General features: G+C 40.3%; 4 protein-coding genes across 4 annotated transcripts; 1 reads left to right on the forward strand and 3 right to left on the reverse strand.

The window, feature by feature from the left end:
- Positions 1 to 675: 675 nt before the first annotated feature.
- On the reverse strand, positions 676 to 2,091 carry BCR41DRAFT_396502 (hypothetical protein; the record flags this gene model as incomplete). The annotated part of the gene is made up of 1 exon (XM_022028809.1): positions 676 to 2,091. One exon carries the CDS (start codon positions 2,089 to 2,091, stop codon positions 676 to 678), a length of 1,416 nt encoding a protein of 471 aa, XP_021881287.1.
- Positions 2,092 to 2,531: 440 nt separating this feature from the next.
- On the forward strand, positions 2,532 to 3,068 carry BCR41DRAFT_284712 (hypothetical protein; the record flags this gene model as incomplete). Its single annotated transcript, XM_022020264.1, has 1 exon — positions 2,532 to 3,068. A coding segment is annotated over one exon (537 nt), but the record flags the coding sequence as incomplete, so codon positions are not given.
- Positions 3,069 to 13,012: 9,944 nt separating this feature from the next.
- On the reverse strand, positions 13,013 to 13,718 carry BCR41DRAFT_396505 (hypothetical protein; the record flags this gene model as incomplete). The annotated part of the gene is made up of 2 exons (XM_022028810.1): positions 13,013 to 13,510; positions 13,659 to 13,718. 2 exons carry the CDS (start codon positions 13,716 to 13,718, stop codon positions 13,013 to 13,015), a joined length of 558 nt encoding a protein of 185 aa, XP_021881289.1.
- A 1,128-nt stretch (positions 13,719 to 14,846) lies between these two features.
- Positions 14,847 to 16,835, reverse strand: BCR41DRAFT_422308 (hypothetical protein; the record flags this gene model as incomplete). The annotated part of the gene is made up of 4 exons (XM_022030137.1): positions 14,847 to 15,517; positions 15,608 to 16,267; positions 16,350 to 16,549; positions 16,636 to 16,835. The coding sequence occupies 4 exons, from the start codon at positions 16,833 to 16,835 to the stop codon at positions 14,895 to 14,897; spliced, it is 1,683 nt and encodes a 560-aa protein (XP_021881290.1). The 3' UTR covers positions 14,847 to 14,894.
- Between the last annotated feature and the right edge of the window lie 3,508 nt (positions 16,836 to 20,343).

Genomic DNA, 20,343 nt, shown 5'->3' on the forward strand with positions numbered 1-20,343 from the left:
TATCTGCCTTGCGGCAGCCAAGCGTTCATAATGATATTGCTTTTGATCCTTCGATGTCGGTTCTTCCTATCATACTGGAGCAGAAATCAGTAAGCGTTGGATTGTTCACCCACTAATAGGGAACGTGAGCTGTGTTTAGACTGCCGTAAGGCAGCTTAATATTATTCGTCTGATGAAATGTTGTTGCATTAGTAGTACGAGAGGAACCGTTCATTCGGATAAATGGTATTTGGTCCTGCCTGGCCAGGCAGTAGCCCGAAGCTAATATCCGTTGGATTATGGCTGAACGCCTCTAAGTCGGGATCCGTGCTAGAGCGCGGCGGTTACTGCCTTTTCTGACAATTAGTTGAATACAAATAGTGCTTCGGCTCCTGAATCATGCTACGCGGAGCCAATATCCAGGGCTAAAAGTCTTGTGTGGTGCCTGCCAATGTTAATTTCCAATATTGGAAGATATATATCCATTGCAAGCGAGTTTAAAGCAGTGCTGCACTATAAGTCGTAGTGTAGCCTTGCCGCTACAGATTTGTCTCAAAGAACAAACATTTCTCTCTCCTTGTTACTTTACTTTGTATTATTGTAAACTGGAAGGGGTGGCTCAAGGAGCAGGCTATGGTAACTATGAAAGTGATGAATAAAGTTATGGGTATCGATTATGGTGATTCAGGATCGCTTTTACAAGATCTCGGAGAGTATTTTTTTTGCGACCTTCAAATTCTTGTTAGAAATCGCTTTGGAGAACTCATTCGAAAGGTCTGAAAGAACTTTCTCTGCCTCTTCATTGCCAGTGACAACAAGTTCTCTACTGCCCGGAAAAAGACCAAGCAGTCTCCTTGTAATATTTGCAGCCTCTGAGTGGTCGTCTTGCTGCGGTTCTTCAATGTCACAAAAATGCAGAGTAATCTTGGCCTCCTTGTTTTGCCTTGCCCTTATTGCAAGGCTCCGAAAGACAAGACTAAGAGGTACCTTGTACTGCGAGAGTGAGAAAATGGTAACAGGCGTTAAGTAGAGTGAGCCATATCCCAGCAATGCTTCCCGACGTGCTGTATAGGTGGTAGGATGACCAAACCCACTTCTTACTTGTGCGAGGCCAAGGATGTCACTTGAGAGCAATCCTGGATCTTGAACTTCGTTTTTAATGAACATTTTAGTTGATCGATCCACCTTGAATGCAGCACATCGATTGGGACCTACAAAAGCGAATGTTTGGTTTCCCTGAGACTTGTCGTTGTTTTTGTATAAACCTGAGGTAATAAGATAATTGCAGGCTCTTGCTCCAATAACAAGTTTATTGCGTTTGTATCGGTCGTGGACTAAAGTAATCTTGATTCTTGCTTTGTATTGTGTCGCTTCAGAATCAATGGGGATACTGGATGGGGAAGCATTTTCAGACTCTGCATGTGGGTCGCTTATTGTATCTCGAGCATATACCTCAGCACAAAGGATTTTTAAGGTACTTTTTCCCGTTTGCAAAATAGCACCGACAACTCGCCTCAACCCATTGATTCCACCGGACTCAATCTCGGACATGTGCTCTACAGTTATTTCTCGATGGGTTGTGAATATATCGTCATTTTCCACGGAATGGTAACCGTCGGAAGGATTTATTTCTGAGATAATATATTCAGGCTTGAGGGCTTTTCGGAAAAAATCGAGCGACTGTAGCGGAAATATCCCTGCTTCCAATCCTCCTTTGGAGCAGATTTTGAATACACCCGCTTGCATTGATCCTACAGTCGCCTCGAACATTTTAGGTGGCACATCCCCACGAATCCTCTTTAAAAGCTTTTGATCCTCCATGTGGTCTTTCACTCGTTTCCTTTGACATGTTCCTTCGGATATTCCAGACTTAATGCTTTCATTGTCAGTATTTTCACTTTCAGTTAGATCATCCTCGGAAGAGACTTGTGTAAGGCTTTGCTTATCTGCTGTTAGTGTATTCTCTTGAAAAACCTGCGTACAGTCATATGCAACTGCGGTGTCCACACACTGCTTTGAGCCATCATTTGTGAGACCAGTTGTCCCATGCTCCATTTCATCCCGCACGACGCACACATCGACCGCATTAGCAGATTTGGAGTGGATTTTCATGAAGTGCCTTCGAGCTTTTTTCTTAGAAATCGTACATAAACAGACAGGACAAACCACGCGATCCCCCTTGTAGCTTCCTTTGGGAACATTATCAAATACAATCTCTTTGTCCCCAATGTGAATTTCCATGGTACAATGTCTTCTAATGCAAAAAAAAAAAAAAAAAAAAAAAAAATTAAAAAAACATTGCCTGCATCCGGACAAACAACAGGAATTGAGAGGTTACAGGGGACACCATACTAAAAAACATAAGAGGGGACACCATACTAAAAAACATAAGAGGGGACACCATACTAAAAAACATAAGAGGGGACACCATACTAAAAAACATAAGAGGGGACACCATACTAAAAAACATAAGAGGGGACACCATACTAAAAAACATAAGAGGGGACACCATACTAAAAAACATAAGAGGGGACACCATACTAAAAAACATAAGAGGGGACACCATACTAAAAAACATAAGAGGGGACACCATACTAAAAAACATAAGAGGGGACACCATACTAAAAAACATAAGAGGGGACACCATACTAAAAAACATAAGAGGGGACACCATACTAAAAAACATAAGAGGGGACACCATACTAAAAAACATAAGAGGGGACACCATACTAAAAAACATAAGAGGGGACACCATACTAAAAAACATAAGAGGGGACACCATACTAAAAAACATAAGAGGGGACACCATACTAAAAAACATAAGAGGGGACACCATACTAAAAAACATAAGAGGGGACACCATACTAAAAAACATAAGAGGGGACACCATACTAAAAAACATAAGAGGGGACACCATACTAAAAAACATAAGAGGGGACACCATACTAAAAAACATAAGAGGGGACACCATACTAAAAAACATAAGAGGGGACACCATACTAAAAAACATAAGAGGGGACACCATACTAAAAAACATAAGAGGGGACACCATACTAAATACAGACCGACCAGACAACAGACAGCACTACAGCACAGCAGGCAGTGCAGAAGGGAACATGCGGAACCATGCTAAAAGCGTGATAATTTTACATCATGTGACGAAATTCCCACCGGCCGATCTGTTCCTTTTCCTCTTGACAATATTCTTTGTACACGTTATTTTCCGAGCGACGAAAACAAGAATCTTTTTAACGAAAATAAGGTTTAATTTCCTGATGAAAATCCTTGACGAAAAAAAAATTTAGAAAACTCTCTAATAAGAGAAGACTTCCTAAATTACTTAAAACCAGCTACAAGCTTTTTTTTTGTCCACAAAGCCGTTCAGTTACAGCGCTGGGAAGCTGGAGAACAATGGACCAGTAATTCAAGGAAACACCAAAGAAAAAAAAAGAAATAAAAGAAAATGAGATGGAGTAACAATGGTATTACCGAGGAGAGTTCACAAGATTATGCGAGTCTGGACAATGAATAGACACAAAGTGGAGTTTGGTCAGTCGAGAAAAAGTGGACAGAGGAAGAAGGAAGATGAATAAGACTTCAGTGAGAGGAGGAAAAGAAAGGCGGATAAGGTGGCAAAGAGAGAAGAGTAAGAAAGATGGATAAGGTGGTAAAAAGGGGGGAGATATTGCTTTGAAGAAAGTGAAAGATGCGAAGAAAGTAAAGAAGAAAGTGTACAGCATCGAGAGCAAAATAAATACCATGGAAAAAAAAAAGTAAAATGACCCCTGAAAACGGTCTGTACGGGGTGACGTGGAGCGCATTAACAATTTTTTTTTACATTATCCTTTTTTTTTTTTATATTTAATTGTTCAAGCGAAACTGCTGTACCAACGGAGACAGAGAAGCTTACCAATGTATTAGGAAGCCTAGCAATAGTTAGATCATCAAATGTTCGGGCACGGTTTAGAGCTACGTAACGCTTGCCCTGAACAGAATAATTTTTCGAGATCGAAATGGGTTACTGGCAAGGTCAAGCGCTGGGATCGATGCATCGTCAGCCAATACGACCTTGTAACAGTGAATATTATACTGAAGTTTAGGGGCATGTTGCAAGTAAATGAGTGTGAGTGAATGTAACTAGAGTTTTTTTTTTTTTTTTTTTTTTTTTTTGATCAGTTTTAATCACTTTAATCAGTTTCAGTCATGGCCTCCATTCAACCAGAAAAGCTTACCTCTCTTTTACTCATCCACGCAAGAGTTTTCACATAAAGCACTTTCCGTCTTTCCACGCATCTATTTGTTCTATTGAATGGTCTACGAAAGACGACCTATTCACAATGTCATAGGTGCCATGGGCACATGTCCCCCCACACTGCCCCTTTGGTTCGAGAAATAAATCCAGATCAGATTTACAGGGCTTTATTTAGTATGTATACGGACATGGTACCGTAGACATTGCTCGTCCGCAAAGCGCCTTAACCACGCAGTGCTTCTCATCCTTTTAGTCATTTATTTACTTACTTGCCTAACGCTCTACACACATAAAATAGTCAAATATATCGCCATAACTGTCAAAAGCTTCAAAGTAAGGCTGCATATGATGGCATACTTCGAGGAGGAATTAGAGTTGTTATGCCTTCCTGAAGCCTTTGACAATGCAAAAGGGCTAAACGTGTCCACGAACACCTAAACCAAGGCCTCTGACGATGATAGCGAGACTGAAAAATATTCAGTAGATAGATCGTGAGCAGTAGAAAAAGTAAGTGAAAATTAGATGTGAGTCCGTATACCACACCCATGTGAGTATTTATTCATGTTCTGATAGAGGGGCTTGTGCCAAATAATTACGTATCCACCTATAAGATGGCACTACCAGCATCAAATACTGAGCCGCCCATTTTTTGAAATCGTCCCCCTATGAAATACATCAAGTACAACATAAGCTTTCAATAGCGACTCCAACATACCACATTCTCCAAGAAGATAATTGAAACGAACCTTCAAAAGTTGTGAAAGGTCATGGTTGTTCGTAGCATCCAGTGATGCATGGAGAGCGCCCATAATAGACAGACAAAGGCAGAGGAATAGAGAGAGAGACGACCTACAAGGCGCGTTTTTCCCTCTCTCTGTAGACGTGTCTGGGTGTTGATGCCGCTCAGCGCATAATATTTAACTGATTTGCTTCTTGCACCTTTTCCTCGTCTACGTCTACTCTCAGCTGAAAATACTCTCTTGGGTGACCTCGAGGGACACTAAGGCCACAGGGAATAAGGGCTATACAGGAGATGCCCTCAGAGGCCATTGACCCAGCACCTCTCCGCCGCCGCCACATTCTCTCCGCCTCATTCCGGCTATGTTACCGCGTTGATCCTTGTCCGTGCGCAAAAGAAATAAATAAGCTTTTATTTGAGCGAGAGCCACACTCAGTTGCAATGGACATGCAGCGATACAGCGCGGCTACGATTCAATACGAACAAACTAAATAAACAATAAACAGTAATAATAATAATTTTCTTCTCTCTTTCCCGCCAATGTTTTGGATTTTATGTGCTATGTAAATGTGAACGCACTGTAACACGGTAATCGCCTGTAACAACACACGCCCACCAAAGTAGCAGCCCGAAATCATTGACTAGGGAACAGCTCATAGACTCTACCTAAGGAATTAACCAGAGCTATGTAGTTGTGTGAGCGTAGCTAAATACATAGGGCTTTAGACATGCTATTGCTACTAGACAAAAAAAAAAAGAATACACTTTTGCACGATGTTTTCCTCTAAAGAATAAACCAATGCTTGATGAGTGGAGCTGCTTTTAAAACTAATGGTTAGCAGCCCCTATCTTTGCCACTCTTGTGTAGATTAGGTTGAAGACCCTCTTCTCTTTTCAGTAGATTATGAGTTATATTGATTATGGAACTCGTTCGGCAAATCAAATGCACAGCCTAAACTAACAATTATAGTCAAAGCCTACCGAGCTTAACTCCACTAGGGTATTCATGTGCTTGATTGGGCTCTTCAAGACCGTGAATGAGTGAATGTAAGTATACAGCCAGCTATATATTACTGAGGAGCTTGCTATCAATAGCTGATACAGTTTAGTCCATTGACTTTGCTATTGATTGTCGCTACTAATTTTCTATTCCTATTTGAGGACATTTGCATTTACAACAATCACAGATCCTTCACAATTTCAGACAAAAGACAAAGATCATTGTACCTGATCTTGTCTTTTAATATTTACTGTTAATTGTTTACTATGCTATGGTTTGCAAGCTGCATCCTGGCCCAAGAGTAGTGATGCCCTCGATACGTGTGCATGACTAGATGTGCTTGGATTCTTTTGATGGTACTTTTTAGCATATTCTTTGATGGCGCCTTGGCTAACTGCCTTGGTAACCTTGGTTGGCTGGCCCTAGTAGCCTGGCTTTGAGATGGTTGACTGCTTTTGATTGTTTGGACTCTTATAGGTTGCCCTTGGTTGACTTTGGCTTTGGTAGTCTTTGATTTCCTTGATTGCAGCAAACTGTGTTTGATTAATTGTGGGTGCCTGGCTGCCTTCGATTGCTTTGACTTTGGTTTTCTGTCTTTGATTTTGTTGATGCAGTCTCTGGCTGGTATGGCTGAGGCAACCTTCTACCGGCTTTGTGCCTTAGCTGGCTTTCAATGAGGTTTCTTTTGGTTGAGTGGAGTGAGCTGGTTGACTTTTTTTTTTTTTTTTTTTATTTTTTTTTATTTTTTTTTGCAGTGACGTGGCTGCTATCTGCTTGCTTTTTGGCTTCTGGCTTTTGGTTTTTGGTTTCTGACTTTTAGTTCCTGACTTCTGGCTTTTGACTTCTGGCTTTTAGCTTCTGGCTTCTGGCTTCTGGCTTTGATCTTTTGACTTCCGACTTCTGGCATTTGGCTTCTGGCTTTTGGCTTTTGGATTCTGGCTTCTGACTTTTGGCTTCTGACTTCGGTCTTTTGACTTCCGGCTTCTGGCTTTTGGCTTCTGGCTTTTGGCTTCTGGCTTTTGGCTTTTGGATTCTGGCTTCGGGGAGGGGGGGTTTATTTTTTATTTTTTATTCTTTTTTTTTTTATTTTCATTTGAAGTTTTTTTTTTTTTTTTTTTTTTTTGGTTTTTTTTATTTGGGTTTTTATATGACCGTTGGCTGTTAACTGTTGGCCGTTGGCTGTTGGCTGTTGGCTGTTGGTTATTAGCTCTGAGGCTATTTCTCCAGGCGCTCTACCTCGGCCTGATGCTCTTTCCCAGGCCTTCTGCTTTCCTCCATGGACAGTAGGCCTCGCTTCTCCAAGCAAAAGTCCCATTGCAGTGGTCTATCAAACGACTAACCAATGGAGCCTCACTTTGACCAGAGCATCTTTGGTTCAGACGGCAGGAAACAGGGGTCACACAACATGACGCCTCTACGCCATGCACCCACTACGACCAGACGTCCCTGGCGCAGCATCGCTAATTGGATAACCTAAGAATGATAAGTCAGCAACAATGAACCATTCACAAAGCCCTATAGAGCACCGAGTTGCCAAAGATTCCATCTAACCAGAGAGAACGAAAGCAAAGGTAAAATAGAATTAATATGTTCATTGTGTCTTTTTTTTTACCTACCTTAGATGCTACCAGGCCTCGATAGCACCTGATCCTGATCCTGATCCTGGTCCTGCTGGAGGGGGAATCTCCTTGACGGCCGAGGCTCGAGCTCTACAGGTCCCTGTGAATAATTCATTGGTACTGACTTACCATTCTTAGACTACCGCAACTGTGTGTCATCCTGTCCCTACGCGAAATCCCCAGAGATACTCGGATCAAAGTGAGGCCCAGAGGCTAGAAGCTCTCTAGCGCCACCACAATGGTCCTCCCTCAAGGAGTCGTGAGGGTCCGACGGAGTGGAACCCCCCATCAGAGCAGATGAGGAGTTCGTAGGAGGCGGCAGAGGGGCCCCCGGGCTCCGATGGTAGGACGGAGTGGAGCCCTTATCGAAACGGATAGGCCCCTATGGAAAGAGCCGAAGAAAGAAATAAAAAAAAAAAAAAAAAGCGTGGTTAGAATATTTGGTAACCAAAGTACAGATGACCATATCTCATTACAAAGAACAGTATAACGCAGCAAACCCAAAGAGAAAAAAAGTGCAATATGTTTACTCAATAAGAGAGAATACTTACAGATCCGCTTGGGGCCCCATTTCGGTAAGCACTGCATGAACTTATTGCAGTCTTTAGGATGGCCGCCGCTGAGCATCCAGAGGTAGTGTTTCTTGTGATGACTAGAAGGACAAAGGTAAAAGAATAGGAATAAGTTAATGGACCTGCTGGACTCATTTAGCAATAGCTAAGCAGTGGGTGACGGTAGGCAAGAGAAAGTGAAGCCATGCTAGATACTTACTTGATGACGGCTCTATAGTGGGTTGTATTTCACGCCTGGGATAGAGCATTTTTTATGGCCTCTGTGTGGCCTTTGTAGTGCAAGTGAAGGGGAGGTGGAGAGGATGTGGGTGAAGAGAGGAGAAAAGAAAAGAAAAGCTGGGAGGAGAGGAAGGGTATTTATGAAAACTGTTTTCCATTTTGTGTCGTCCGTATGACGTTTTACAGCAACGCAAAGGAAACTTGGTATCCCACTGCCAAAGGTATTAAATAATAATAAGAATACTAATAATATTCATCATATGTCAGCAATAAAGAAAGCCATTGTGAAGTATAATAGTAAGCGAATGAGCGAGTAAAAAATAAATATTTAAAATGTAAAGAGATAACGCGTTTAGAGGGTAATGCCACAAAAATATTTATCTTTCCGCCATGACGCCCTCGGTCAGATGTTCGCTATTTTCTGGTTGGTCAAAACATTTACACGGCAGATAAGGGAAGCAGACATTGTCCACCTCGGTAAAATTAACCTTTTTTATCTCCAAATGCTGCATGAATGAGTATGGAAAGAACCATTGAGCCAAATATAATGAATAATACAAACTAATGCATTATATAGACATATACTTACTTGCTGTCGACGACGAGGGCTCTTTGGCGGATTGTACTTTGGAGAAAAGGAGAAAGGATGAATGCCGAGTGGTTTTTGAAATCGCTCAGGGAAAATAGTAAGTGAAACCAATTTGAGATCACAAAGTATTGATTGAATAACAATACAAATACGGCATTTTGCTTTTAAGCAAGAAAAAAAAAAAAGGAAAAAGAAAGCGGCATAGCGGGAATTGAAAATCGATCATCTGCGCACCCGTGATATCATTCGTCAATTTTCATATGCTTACAAGGTGGAGAAAGAGAAAAACATTCCATCCTCAAAGACATGCAGGGTCATACATACAACAATCTGCCTGCCCACAACATGAGCACGAGCCACATTGCTCTCTTTGGTGTACAGCAAAGAGAGAATAAAGGACCGAGAAGTGTAAAGCGACTAAAGTAAAGGGACAGGATTCAGAGCACAATAGCTTATCAACGCTCGCATGCTCCCATTTTTCACCAGCGTTAAGCTCGAGTACCTTTTTTTGTTTAGCAATAGAGCCCATCAGACACTATCAGTCAAATTTGCTACTTAATTCCCTTCTTCTCTTCTCTCTCTTCACCCCTTACAATGAATAGGATAAACTACCGTGGGAACTCTGCTTCAGCAGTTTTTGTCCGAACAAACTTTTTTTTTTTTTTTTTTTCCTTTTTTCCTTTTCCTTTTCAGGACGCCAAAAAGATACGGCACGTCATTCCCTCGATACGATTGTGTGCTTTTTATTGGTCGATACATAAACGTTGATACTTTATTTCACCTTCAAACAAAGGAATTATAAACGCACCGCTTAATCAGCTATTCACTAATCTTTATATATCCTATATTGTATTGCATGAAAATAAAACTAATAAATAATATTCTGAGGATTTGTCATGTGTTATTTTCTATCACACTCTGGAAAAACGGCAATCTGCCAATGTACAGTTCCAACGATTAGTCTATCCCATCTCTTGTTAGGAGTGAAGAAAGAGAATAGAATAATAAGATTAAGATGATGATTCCCTTTACCAACAAGAGTAAATAACTCGAGATCAATGCAGCTCATGCTCTGTTTGGTTGTGGGCAGGCTTTTATTACGAGTCTTGAAGACAGAGTGTCTTCTCCATCTCTACTCGTGAGAGTCTCTTCATTATCATATGAAATATGACAGATGACATCAAATACACGTATATTTATTTATTTTTTATCTTTTTAAATTGTTGCTCATCTTTTATTGGTCGCTCTTGAGCGTACAGCAAGCAAGGTACTTAGTACATCGTGCTTTTGAAATATAATCACTACTCGTCCCTTCTCCTCTTCTTTCGCGGACGTAAAAAAATGATAAGAAAAACGAATATAAAAAAGACCAATTTTGATTCTCTTCTTTTTTTTTTTTCTTTTCTCTTCTCTTTCTCCTCGGTCTCCTTGACCATCGGCCTCCTCAACCAAGATTAAAGGTAAGCAACACTCTCCAAACACACACTCCTACTGAAGTCTTCAACCTTCTTGCTCTGCGCTGTACTGTTCTTGTTCTGATGTTTCTTCCCCTACCTCTTTCTTTTCATTCCATGATTAGACTGTAAACGACATGAACCCATCGAAAGCAACTGGAACTTTATAGCTCACAATGAGGCCGCTGCATCCAAACGGCCGCACTCAAACAAACAGCCGCGCTCAGACAGCCACGCTCAAACAGCCCGCCGCATCCAAGCAGCCGCACTCAAACAAGCAGCTGTAGCCAAACAGTCGTATTCAAGCGACTCCACACAAATGGCCGGACTACCACATTCGAGCGGCCAGCTCTTTTCAATGGCCAGACAGCCAGCCCGTCTCCTGGGCATGATGGCTAAATGGCGAAGGCTTCTCAGCAACTCCGGGCCACAATAACCAGATCGTTTCCCATAGCACATCCTACAAGGTACTGGTACTGAAAGCTCGGCGCCGCCAGCTGAAGAACGAAACCAAAGAAAGGCTGAACAATCCATCAAGCCAAAACAAACACCTCCAAAAAAAAAGAAAAAAAAAGAAGAAAAAAAAGAAAAAAACAAAAAAAAAGAAGAAAAAAAAGAAAAAAACAAAAAAAAAAGAGACGAAAACAAAAAAAAAAAAAAAGAAATAAAAAGAAGAAAAAAAAGAAAAAAACAAAAAAAGAGACGAAAACAAAAAAAAAAAAAAGAAATAAAAACAAAAGAAAAAAAAAGAGACGAAAAACAAAGAAAAAAAAAGAGACGAAAAACAAAAAAAAAAAAAAAAAAAAAAAAAAAAAAAAAAACGATGAAAAAAAATATAAATAATCCAAAGAAAAGAACAAAAAAAAAATCAAAGACAAAAACAAAAATCCAAAGAAAAAAAAATCCAAATAAAAAAAAAAAAACCTCAAACCAGAAAAAAAAAAAAAAAAAAATTCATACTAACACCCTTTAATATAGCAACAATGCATATCCAAGGTAGGTCCGAACGGGCATGAGCCTACGCTGGTCCTTGAATGAGCCATGCGGTGGCGGAGCCCCTTCGGTTGGGAATGGGAATGGGAATGGGAAAATGGGTTAATGGGTGTGTGTGCGGGCGTTTGCAAGGCCATGGGGCCTGACCAACGGAGCACGATATGCCAGACCACCTCCACGTGGTGTGCTCCGGACAACATCTTGGAGAGTCTTTTCGATGGTGACAAAGGAAAGTGCTTTCCAAGGTGGCTAAGAGTCTGGCTTCTTGTAGAATAGTAGCCAGGTAAGCTAGATAGCTAGATAGCAAGCAACCATTAATAAAAAAGTGTAAAAAAAAAAAAGCTTTAAATGCACTCTGAAAATTGAAAAACTTAGTAGAGGCAACATTGCTTAGATGATAGAGTCGCTCATTTTTTTTTCTTTTCTCTGTTGTACACCACACAAAGAGGGCAATGTGGCTCGTGCTCTTGTTTGCACAGGATTGTTGTTTGCAGATCATTGAAGATGGAATGTTATTAATGCTCTTTTCATCCCACCTACACCCGTGAGAGCTCTTTCTTTCTCATCTTGCAAAGATATGAAAATTGATGGATGATGTCATCGGTGCGCTGATTATCCATTTTCAATATTTTTTTTTTTTTTTTTTTTTTTTTTTTTTGCACACACGCTCTAGGTTATTTTATTTTGTTTTATTTTCTCCTCTCTCTTTTTTTCACACATCGTCACATCGTCACATCATCACATCATCAAAGAGCATAACCGGGACGCCGATTGCTTCTCAATGATCTCGCTCTCGAGGGGTAAATCCAAGTTGACATTGCTGACACTGATGAGTCACAAGCTTTGGACTATTCTCTGTCCTAATTGTTTGTTGCTGTATCTCCAAGCCATTGCAACTGTTGGTGCTATTTTTTATGGAGAAGATGAAGAGATCCTTGGATTCAGCGAGTTCCTTCCTGTGCAAACCTACAGAATGTAAAAACCACCCGAAAAGATTGTGGTCTACGCGGTCATCAAGCCTGTTTTTTTTTTAATGGGTGTAGTTCCTACTACTTGAGCTAATAGCCAAGCGAAGTGGCACTATCAGATTCCATCTTAGGCAGGGCGTCAAGCAAGACTCCCTTCGCCGAAAAAGAATCATGATGTATGGATGTTCAGTGGGAATAGAAGCTGATAGGCTGAAGCTACTGAATACAAACTAAAAACATCCAAACTGAATGCACAAGCCAATGATAATCTTGGAGATTTAACAGAACTTGACAATTTTTTGATTTGCAATCCCCATCGCGCTCGATGGGTTTCCAAATTAAAATCGAGAAAATAAATTGTCCATTTCCACATCTGTCTTCAATCTGCCATCCTAACTTTTACTGCAACCTGTGCCAACATATTTGTACCTACTTATAAGGCCGCTAAGGTCGGCTGAGGCCAATCACTTTTTGTTGCACACATTTGTCCCAAAGAACAAACATTTCTCTCTCCTTGTTGCTTTGTATTACTGTAAACTGGAAGGGGTGGCTCAAGGAGCAGGCTATGGTAACTATGAAAGTGATGAATAAAGTTATGGGTATCGATTATGGTGATTCAGGATCGCTTTTACAAGATCTCGGAGAGTATTTTTTTTGCGACCTTCAAATTCTTGTTAGAAATCGCTTTGGAGAACTCATTCGAAAGATCTGAAAGAGCTCTCTCTGCCTCTTCATTGCCAGTGACAACAAGCTCTCTACTGTCCGAAAAAAGACCAAGCAGTCGCCTTGTAATATTTGCAGCATCTGAGTGGTCGTCTTGCTGCGGTTCTTCAATGTCATAAAAATGCAGAGTAATCTTGGCCTGCTTGTTTTGCCCTGCCCTTATTGCAAGGCTCCGAAGGGCAAGACTTAGTGGTACCTTGTACTGAGAGAGTGAGAAAATGGTAACAGGCAGTAAGTAGAGTGAGCCATATCCCAGCAATGCTTCTGGACGTTCTGTATATATCGTCAATTTCCATGGAATGGTAGCCATCGGAACAAACAACAGGAACTGAGAGAACAAAGGAGACACTACTCCAAAAATATAAGAGAATACCACACTTAAAACATTGGAGCGGACACCACACTAAAAGGCATAATAAACACATAATCTCTTGGGCAAAAGGTTGGTATTGTTCGAGCGTATCAAAACTATGATCCTTTCACTTACAAATCTGTGAAGAGAGAGTCGATCTTCCTAATCATTCTTTTCCCGAGCGCTTCGCAGGGCTAACGCGGAAACCCGTCGCAGTTCTCGCAGCTGCCGTTATGGGTTTAAGCTTCTTGGGTCGCATTTGAGATGTACCATATGCGCAAGGCATTTCCCACTAGTATTTTCAGGACCATATTTCAAGGAGCTGGTGTGACTGGTTTGCCGGCAACGTACGCTGGCAAAATATCTATGAATGCCAACAGCACTATCCTAGCAATGTGAGCCTGCGATCAATCGTTTTTTTTTTTTTAATAAATATTTTTTGACCAGAATGGAGGCTGACTCGGCAACATACCTTTAGCAGTAAAGAAATCACTAAGGAGGTAGGAAATAATAGAGATGGATACTAGCTTGGGCGGGATAAGGTGGAAGTTGGGAAATGCGCAGAGGAGTGGAGGCTATTTAAAGATGAATAAAGTGGCATCGTGATGATAGAGCTTGATACATGGATTTTACTGATTTTTTACTGATTGATTTTTGCGGTTGGTTTTTGTTTGGTTTTTAATGGTTGATTTTTATTGATTGTGATGGCTGGTTTTCCATAACTATTTAAGGGTTGGAATGTGCACAAAGCGTGAGTTGATCCGCAACAACAACAACAACAACAACAACAACAACAACAACAACAACAACAACAGCAGCAGCATTGTCCAACTCGAAAGTCCTTCTTTTTTTTTTTTCTTTTTTTTCGCCTCAAATAGTAAATGTCATCTTGGCTCTATAGCCCATGCACATGAGGCCGTACATTATTGACGATGTATGCTTGATCTGTTTATTAGCTTATGTTATTCATGAGCCGATATTTATTCATTGAGCGCAATATTAAGTGCATAGCAAGCGTTTAATATATTACAGTTGTTTCCAGACGATCATCAACCTATATTCATGAGTCTATACCCATGATACTACTAAATAAAACGAACTCTCAGCAGCCTTGGTATGCTAAGATTCCCTTTTAAAGAGAGAGACCAGACAGCGAAGGTTCAAAAGGCACCAATGTTATGAGCGTTTGTTACTATCAGTCAGCTTATTTGGATCAAACTAACATTCTTAACTATCGACTATATTGATGACCAAACCAATCAAATAAATCTAGCAATGGCCCATGTTTATCAGTCAGCATCGAGCGTGTTACACCACTGGGAATATTTGGGTGTCGGTTAAGGTACTCTCACACATGAATGGCCAAAGTCGCGTTGGTCTTGCGTGCCTCTGACAGCGTAAGGGCTCCTTCGCCCCTGATTGAGTTGTATCCCAGTTACAAGGTAGTGTTAACCTTGAGTGCCTGTGGCAGTACAAGAGCTCCTTCGCTCCCAACTGAGTTGCACCACAAGGCCAAAGTAGTCAAGGTTGTGTTAACCTTGAGTGCCTCTGACAGTGCAAGGGCTCCTTCGTCCCCAACTGAGTTGTACCGCAAGTTCAAACAAGTCAAGGTTGTGTTAATCTTGAGTGCCTGTGACAGTACAAGAGCTCCTTCCTTCCCAATTGAGTTGTACCGCAAGTCCAAAGCAGTCAAGGTTGTGTTAGCCTTGAGTGTCTCTGACAGTACAAGGGCTCCTTCATCCCCAATTGCTTTACTACTGAAGCTCAAAGAAGTCAAGGTTGTGTTCGTCTTCGACAGCAACAGAATTCCTTCCTTCCCAAGCGAGTCGTACTCCAAGTCCAAAGTGACCAAAGTTGTATTGGTCTTGAGCACTTCTAACAGTGCAAGAGCTCCTTCCTTCCCAATGGAGTTGCCCATCAAATCTAGTGTGGTCAAAGTCCTGTTAGCCTTGAGTCCCTCTGATAGTGCCATGACTCCTTTATCTCCAATTCGGTTGCACATCAAATCCAGCGTGGTCAAAGTCTTGTTAGTCTTGAGTGCTTCTGATAGTTCCAGAACTTATTCATCCCCAATTGAAAGGCCCTTCAAGTTCAACGTAGTAATAGCGTTATCGTCCCTGAGTGTATTTGCGAGTGATCGAAAGTCACTAGCATCAATCTCTCGAGGCTTCATCTCAATAGTTAGCTTTTGAAGGTGTGGTGGCCTGCTGAGCTGTAAACTGGGGACCTTTATAGTGTTCGGAGGTAAAACAATATGGATCGCCTTCATGCTGCTAAGTTCTATGATGTGAACAAGCATTCCATATCTGGGAGCCATTGAAAGTATTTCTTTGGTGGTGCTTTCTTGAAACTCTCCGAGTTCAAGCCGAAGGATCGATACACTTGACTTCTTTAGTGCTTCTTCAAATGCTTCAAGATCACTTTTACTCCAATTCCAGTCAAAACTGATATCCAACTCGTAAACACGTCTTGCATTGGTCAGCGCATTGAAGAATTCTTCAGCTGTGGTTTTGGATTTCAATGTGATGATCACTTTGCCAAGGTGCAAGTCATATTCGCCGCCATTCAACCCCACTACCTTTTTGAACACTTTCTGTTCTGCTTCTCCATATGTCCAACGATAGTGATCTATACAGACCCATTTGACATGGCCTGTCTCTGTCGTGATCCTGTACAAGTTGCCAAGTTGTTTATCTTCATCATTGTTTTGAAGGAATTTCCCCAGTTGCAGCTTAAGCATTTCATCGTCCTTCTTTCTGGCTTCCAGTAACAGGTCAATCACCATGTTGCTCTTTTCCAACATCATCTCTGCAATCGTTTTAAGGTTAGAGTTGATCATTTCAGTTTGTGCGTTGTCGCGAGTAGTAAGGATTGAGTTGAAAGAATGAACCAAGTTTGATAATGGGTAAAATATCCTGGGAGGCTAGATTGGTTGGTACTCCCAACGCGGACAAACTGATGACGGCCATGCTGTTGCTGCTGGCACTGGTGCTACTATTACTGCTGCTATTACAGTTGCAGGCCTGTGGTTCTGCTGTAATGACGTCCAGGATCTTGTCAGGATAGAATGCAATGCGTGGGGGTTCGATTCTAGTAGGACGAAAGAAAAATCAAAGTTAGGATACGCACTTACTTTTTGTTCCTGAGCAACACAAATGGTAAAATAAAACTCTTACCTGTTACCATTAGAGTCTTGAAGGAACAGGATGGGATGTCCATCCAACTTGAATCGCTGTGCATCTGGAAACACATCCTGAATGTCTTGCAAACACACATAGTATGACGAGTCGCCATTGCTTGCCGAGATGGAAGCAATCCTGACACCGACTTCTTCAATGATGTCAGCTTTTCGGAATCGTTGGTATTGTTGGGTCATGGAGATGAGTCGAGGGATGATGATGAAAAGGAAGAATGAAAAGATTCGTTCATTCTATTTTTTATGCATTTTCTTTTTTTTGCTTCGCCATTTGGTGACGCAGGTGAGAAATATGGCTGTAACGTACTTTCTTGTTGTTTAGAGCTTGATCTTGCTTGACATACTAGTTGTTTTTCCATCCATGGATACGATCCACTTGTGTCCTTGGCTTAAAGTAAAGTGCTCCTTGTTGAAGGCAAAGATGCTTTCGAATGATGTTGCATCGATTATGACCAGACATGGTTATACCAACCAACAATGCCCTGCTTACGAAAGATAGTTCAGGCTTCGAGCTACCGACTACTATGTTAAGCAATAATGGCAGATAACGGAGCGATGACTATAAAATATCTGTAGTTTGCAATGGTACTCTAGTCAAGTTGATAAGAGCGGTAGCTCATAGCTTTATATTGACTTCTGATGAAAAGGTGATGATCTGAAATTAGAGTATATGGCCCAGCACAATACAAAAGCTGATACTTTGATCATAAATTTGGACCGCTGCTGTCAATATCCAATATCAAAACCGAAAATGCCATATGATTTTTACTTTACATAGCTGCCTCAGGGAGAGAGCTTGGTCGACAGATGTATTGGAGCATCTGTGCAGCATGGACTTTCATACAAGTGGACCAGGACTTATAAAAAGCAAAGATTTGCACTTCCAGAGCTGAGTAAATGACTAGGTATACTATCCTTACCAATATCACAATAATGGTGATCGACCATATCTTCCAAAGCTATCAACTCTTCAAGACCAAAAAGATATCATGACGCCAAATCCATGGTGATGAAGCAAGTCCTTGTGGAGATATTAAAGTAACAGTAAAAAATAACTAAAACACTCACTCAGTTATGCGTGTTAGTGCATGAAGAGCAAGTCTTGTCCAGACAAACAACGGCCCACTTCGTACTCAATGGCTTTTAATTTTTCTTTGTTGTTCAATCGAGTCGAGCAGGAGAGACTTACTAATGGAGTTATATAGCTTATCATAAAATATCCTTTCAGAGAGAGAGGAGTATTCGAAACTCATTTGGATGCGTCGCACATAAAGAGCGACTTGGACAAGTAATTCTTCAGACTTAGGTCTATTCAATCGGGAATAATATTTGGAGAATGCTTGGAAACGCGACAAAAGGGAAGCTAACTCATTTGTGAAGACATTTGGAAGATATGTTGTAGATGATTAGAGGAGCATATACGGATAGTGAGGATAGTATGTAAGAGAGCGAGAAGTCCAAGGGTTCAAGAAAATGATGTAAAATTATTTTTTATTTCTTATTTTTATTTTATTTTAATTTCCATATTTTTGTTTTTATTTCTTATTTTTATTTCTTATTTTTTATTTCCTTAATTTAATTCTTATTTTATTTCTATTTACTATTTGTTTTTTTTTTTTTTTAATATTTTGTTTAATGATTTAATTTTATCTCACTTCTTTGTTTAAAAAATATAACAAGGCCAGAGTCAATAGCTGAATATCTATTTGTTCATGCTTATGCTTCCATATGCGAAGAGAAGAAAGGCGGACATTAAGAGAACAATATGACTTGTTGATGACACTTATCGCTTGTGGAGCTGCAAATGACGAGAGTAAGCATACATTTATTTAAATGCATTGTGCTTACTATCTTTTCATATTCCACTGAATTATCTTGAATAGTACTCTTCATAATGTACTCTTACTTCATTTAATCGCAGTCAGCCTCTTCAAAGGAAAGGAAGACAAACTTGGCTGGTGTTGTCAAGATACTCTGCCTCTATTCTTGATCAAGGGCTGGCTGCCTGTGAGCATGGGTGTGTAAATACAACCGTCACTATGCTTATGTTATGGGCCTTTGTCCTGTTTAGTTTAACCACATCACACTACATGTTGCTCGTTGCTCATTGTCTAAATAAGTTTCTTCCCTTGGAGTATGGGAGGTCTTTGCTTGCTCTGGTACCAAGAGGTATGAGAGGAGTATAGATGACATCAGAAGCGGATAATGAGCGGCATAGACTCCATGCATCTGCTGCTATTCGCTGTCTCAATTTCTAAATTTTTGCCACCAACAGGACGGACCAATAGATGTGAGAGATGTAAGGGCAATGGACGCGCGCACATCACATGAATCTCTCTCGGCTCTTTTTGCTTGACCCTTCTTCTCCCTTGCTTCGTCTCTTTCACTATACAATCTCAGCATTAAATCGAATATTGAATCGATAGAGCGATGAACAACGTTGGATGATGTCACTTGCCTCTTGGCTTTCAAAAACGAACATTTATAAAGGTGTCATCTGTCCACTCTTTCTCTTTTTCTTCTTTTCTTTATCCTTCAACCACTTTGACGAAAATGAAAGGTAAGAAGCTCCACTCCCAAAAGAAAAAGATAAAAAAAACATATCCACTCTTACTTGATAAGAAAAAAAAATAATGACCACAGCTCTCATACTTTGTGTTAACTGACTGTGATGCTAACTTTTTCTTTCTTTTCTTTTCTCTTTCGCTTTCTTTTTCAGTCACTACAACCACAATAAGAGCTACCACGTCCCTTGACAGGCATCCAGGCTCTTGGCCTCTCTTCTGGCCGAACCTAGGACCGGCCTTCCCCAAGCCCGACGAAGGGCTTTGGTCGATGCCGATCCCATAAAAACCAGAAAAACCCAAAAAAATCGAAAAAACACGAAAAACCAAAAAAAATCCATAAAACACAAAAACCAAAAAAAATCCATAAAACACAAAAACCAAAAAAAACTATAAAACAAAAAAGACCAAAAAAATCATAAAAAAAAAAGACCCAAAAAAAACATTATAAAAAACAAAAACAAAAAAAAAGTATTAAAAAGAATTAAAAAAGCAAAAAAAAATGCATAAAAAAAACAAAAAGCAAACAAAAAAAAATATAAAAATACAAAAAGCAAAAAAAAATATAAAACTAAAAAAAAGCCGAAAAAAACAAAAAAAATAAGAAAAAAAAAAAAAAAAATTTAATAACTAATATTTAATATGTAACATTATAATATTTACTCATAATATGTAACACTATAATATGTACCAATATAATGTGTACATTATAATAATAACAACTATATTAATCAAGGTGTTTAAGGTGTCTAAGGTGTTCAGGATGCTCAAGGCGCCAAGGTACCCAAGGCCTGCTAGACACAAGATATCCAAGATACCCTAAGGCGTCTAGAAGGCTCGATACATCCAACGGTACCCAATATACCCTCCGAAACACCCGAAGAACTCTGGACACAAGGCACTCAAGACACCAAAGATACCCAAGGCATCCTAGATACTTAACGCACTTGATACACTAGAGATAGTCAAAATAGCCAACATTAATCCTCAAGACCCTTATACCCTAGTCGTAGTTGTTAAAATAATAAATAAAAAGAATAAAAATTATAAACCATCGTATTTAAATATTCTCCCTATAAGCGCAGACGGAATGCGAAAATGGATGTTAACCAACAGTGCTTTTG

This window comes from Lobosporangium transversale (assembly GCF_002105155.1).
Source record: "Lobosporangium transversale strain NRRL 3116 chromosome Unknown BCR41scaffold_19, whole genome shotgun sequence".
Lineage (NCBI taxonomy): Eukaryota > Fungi > Mortierellomycota > Mortierellomycetes > Mortierellales > Mortierellaceae > Lobosporangium > Lobosporangium transversale.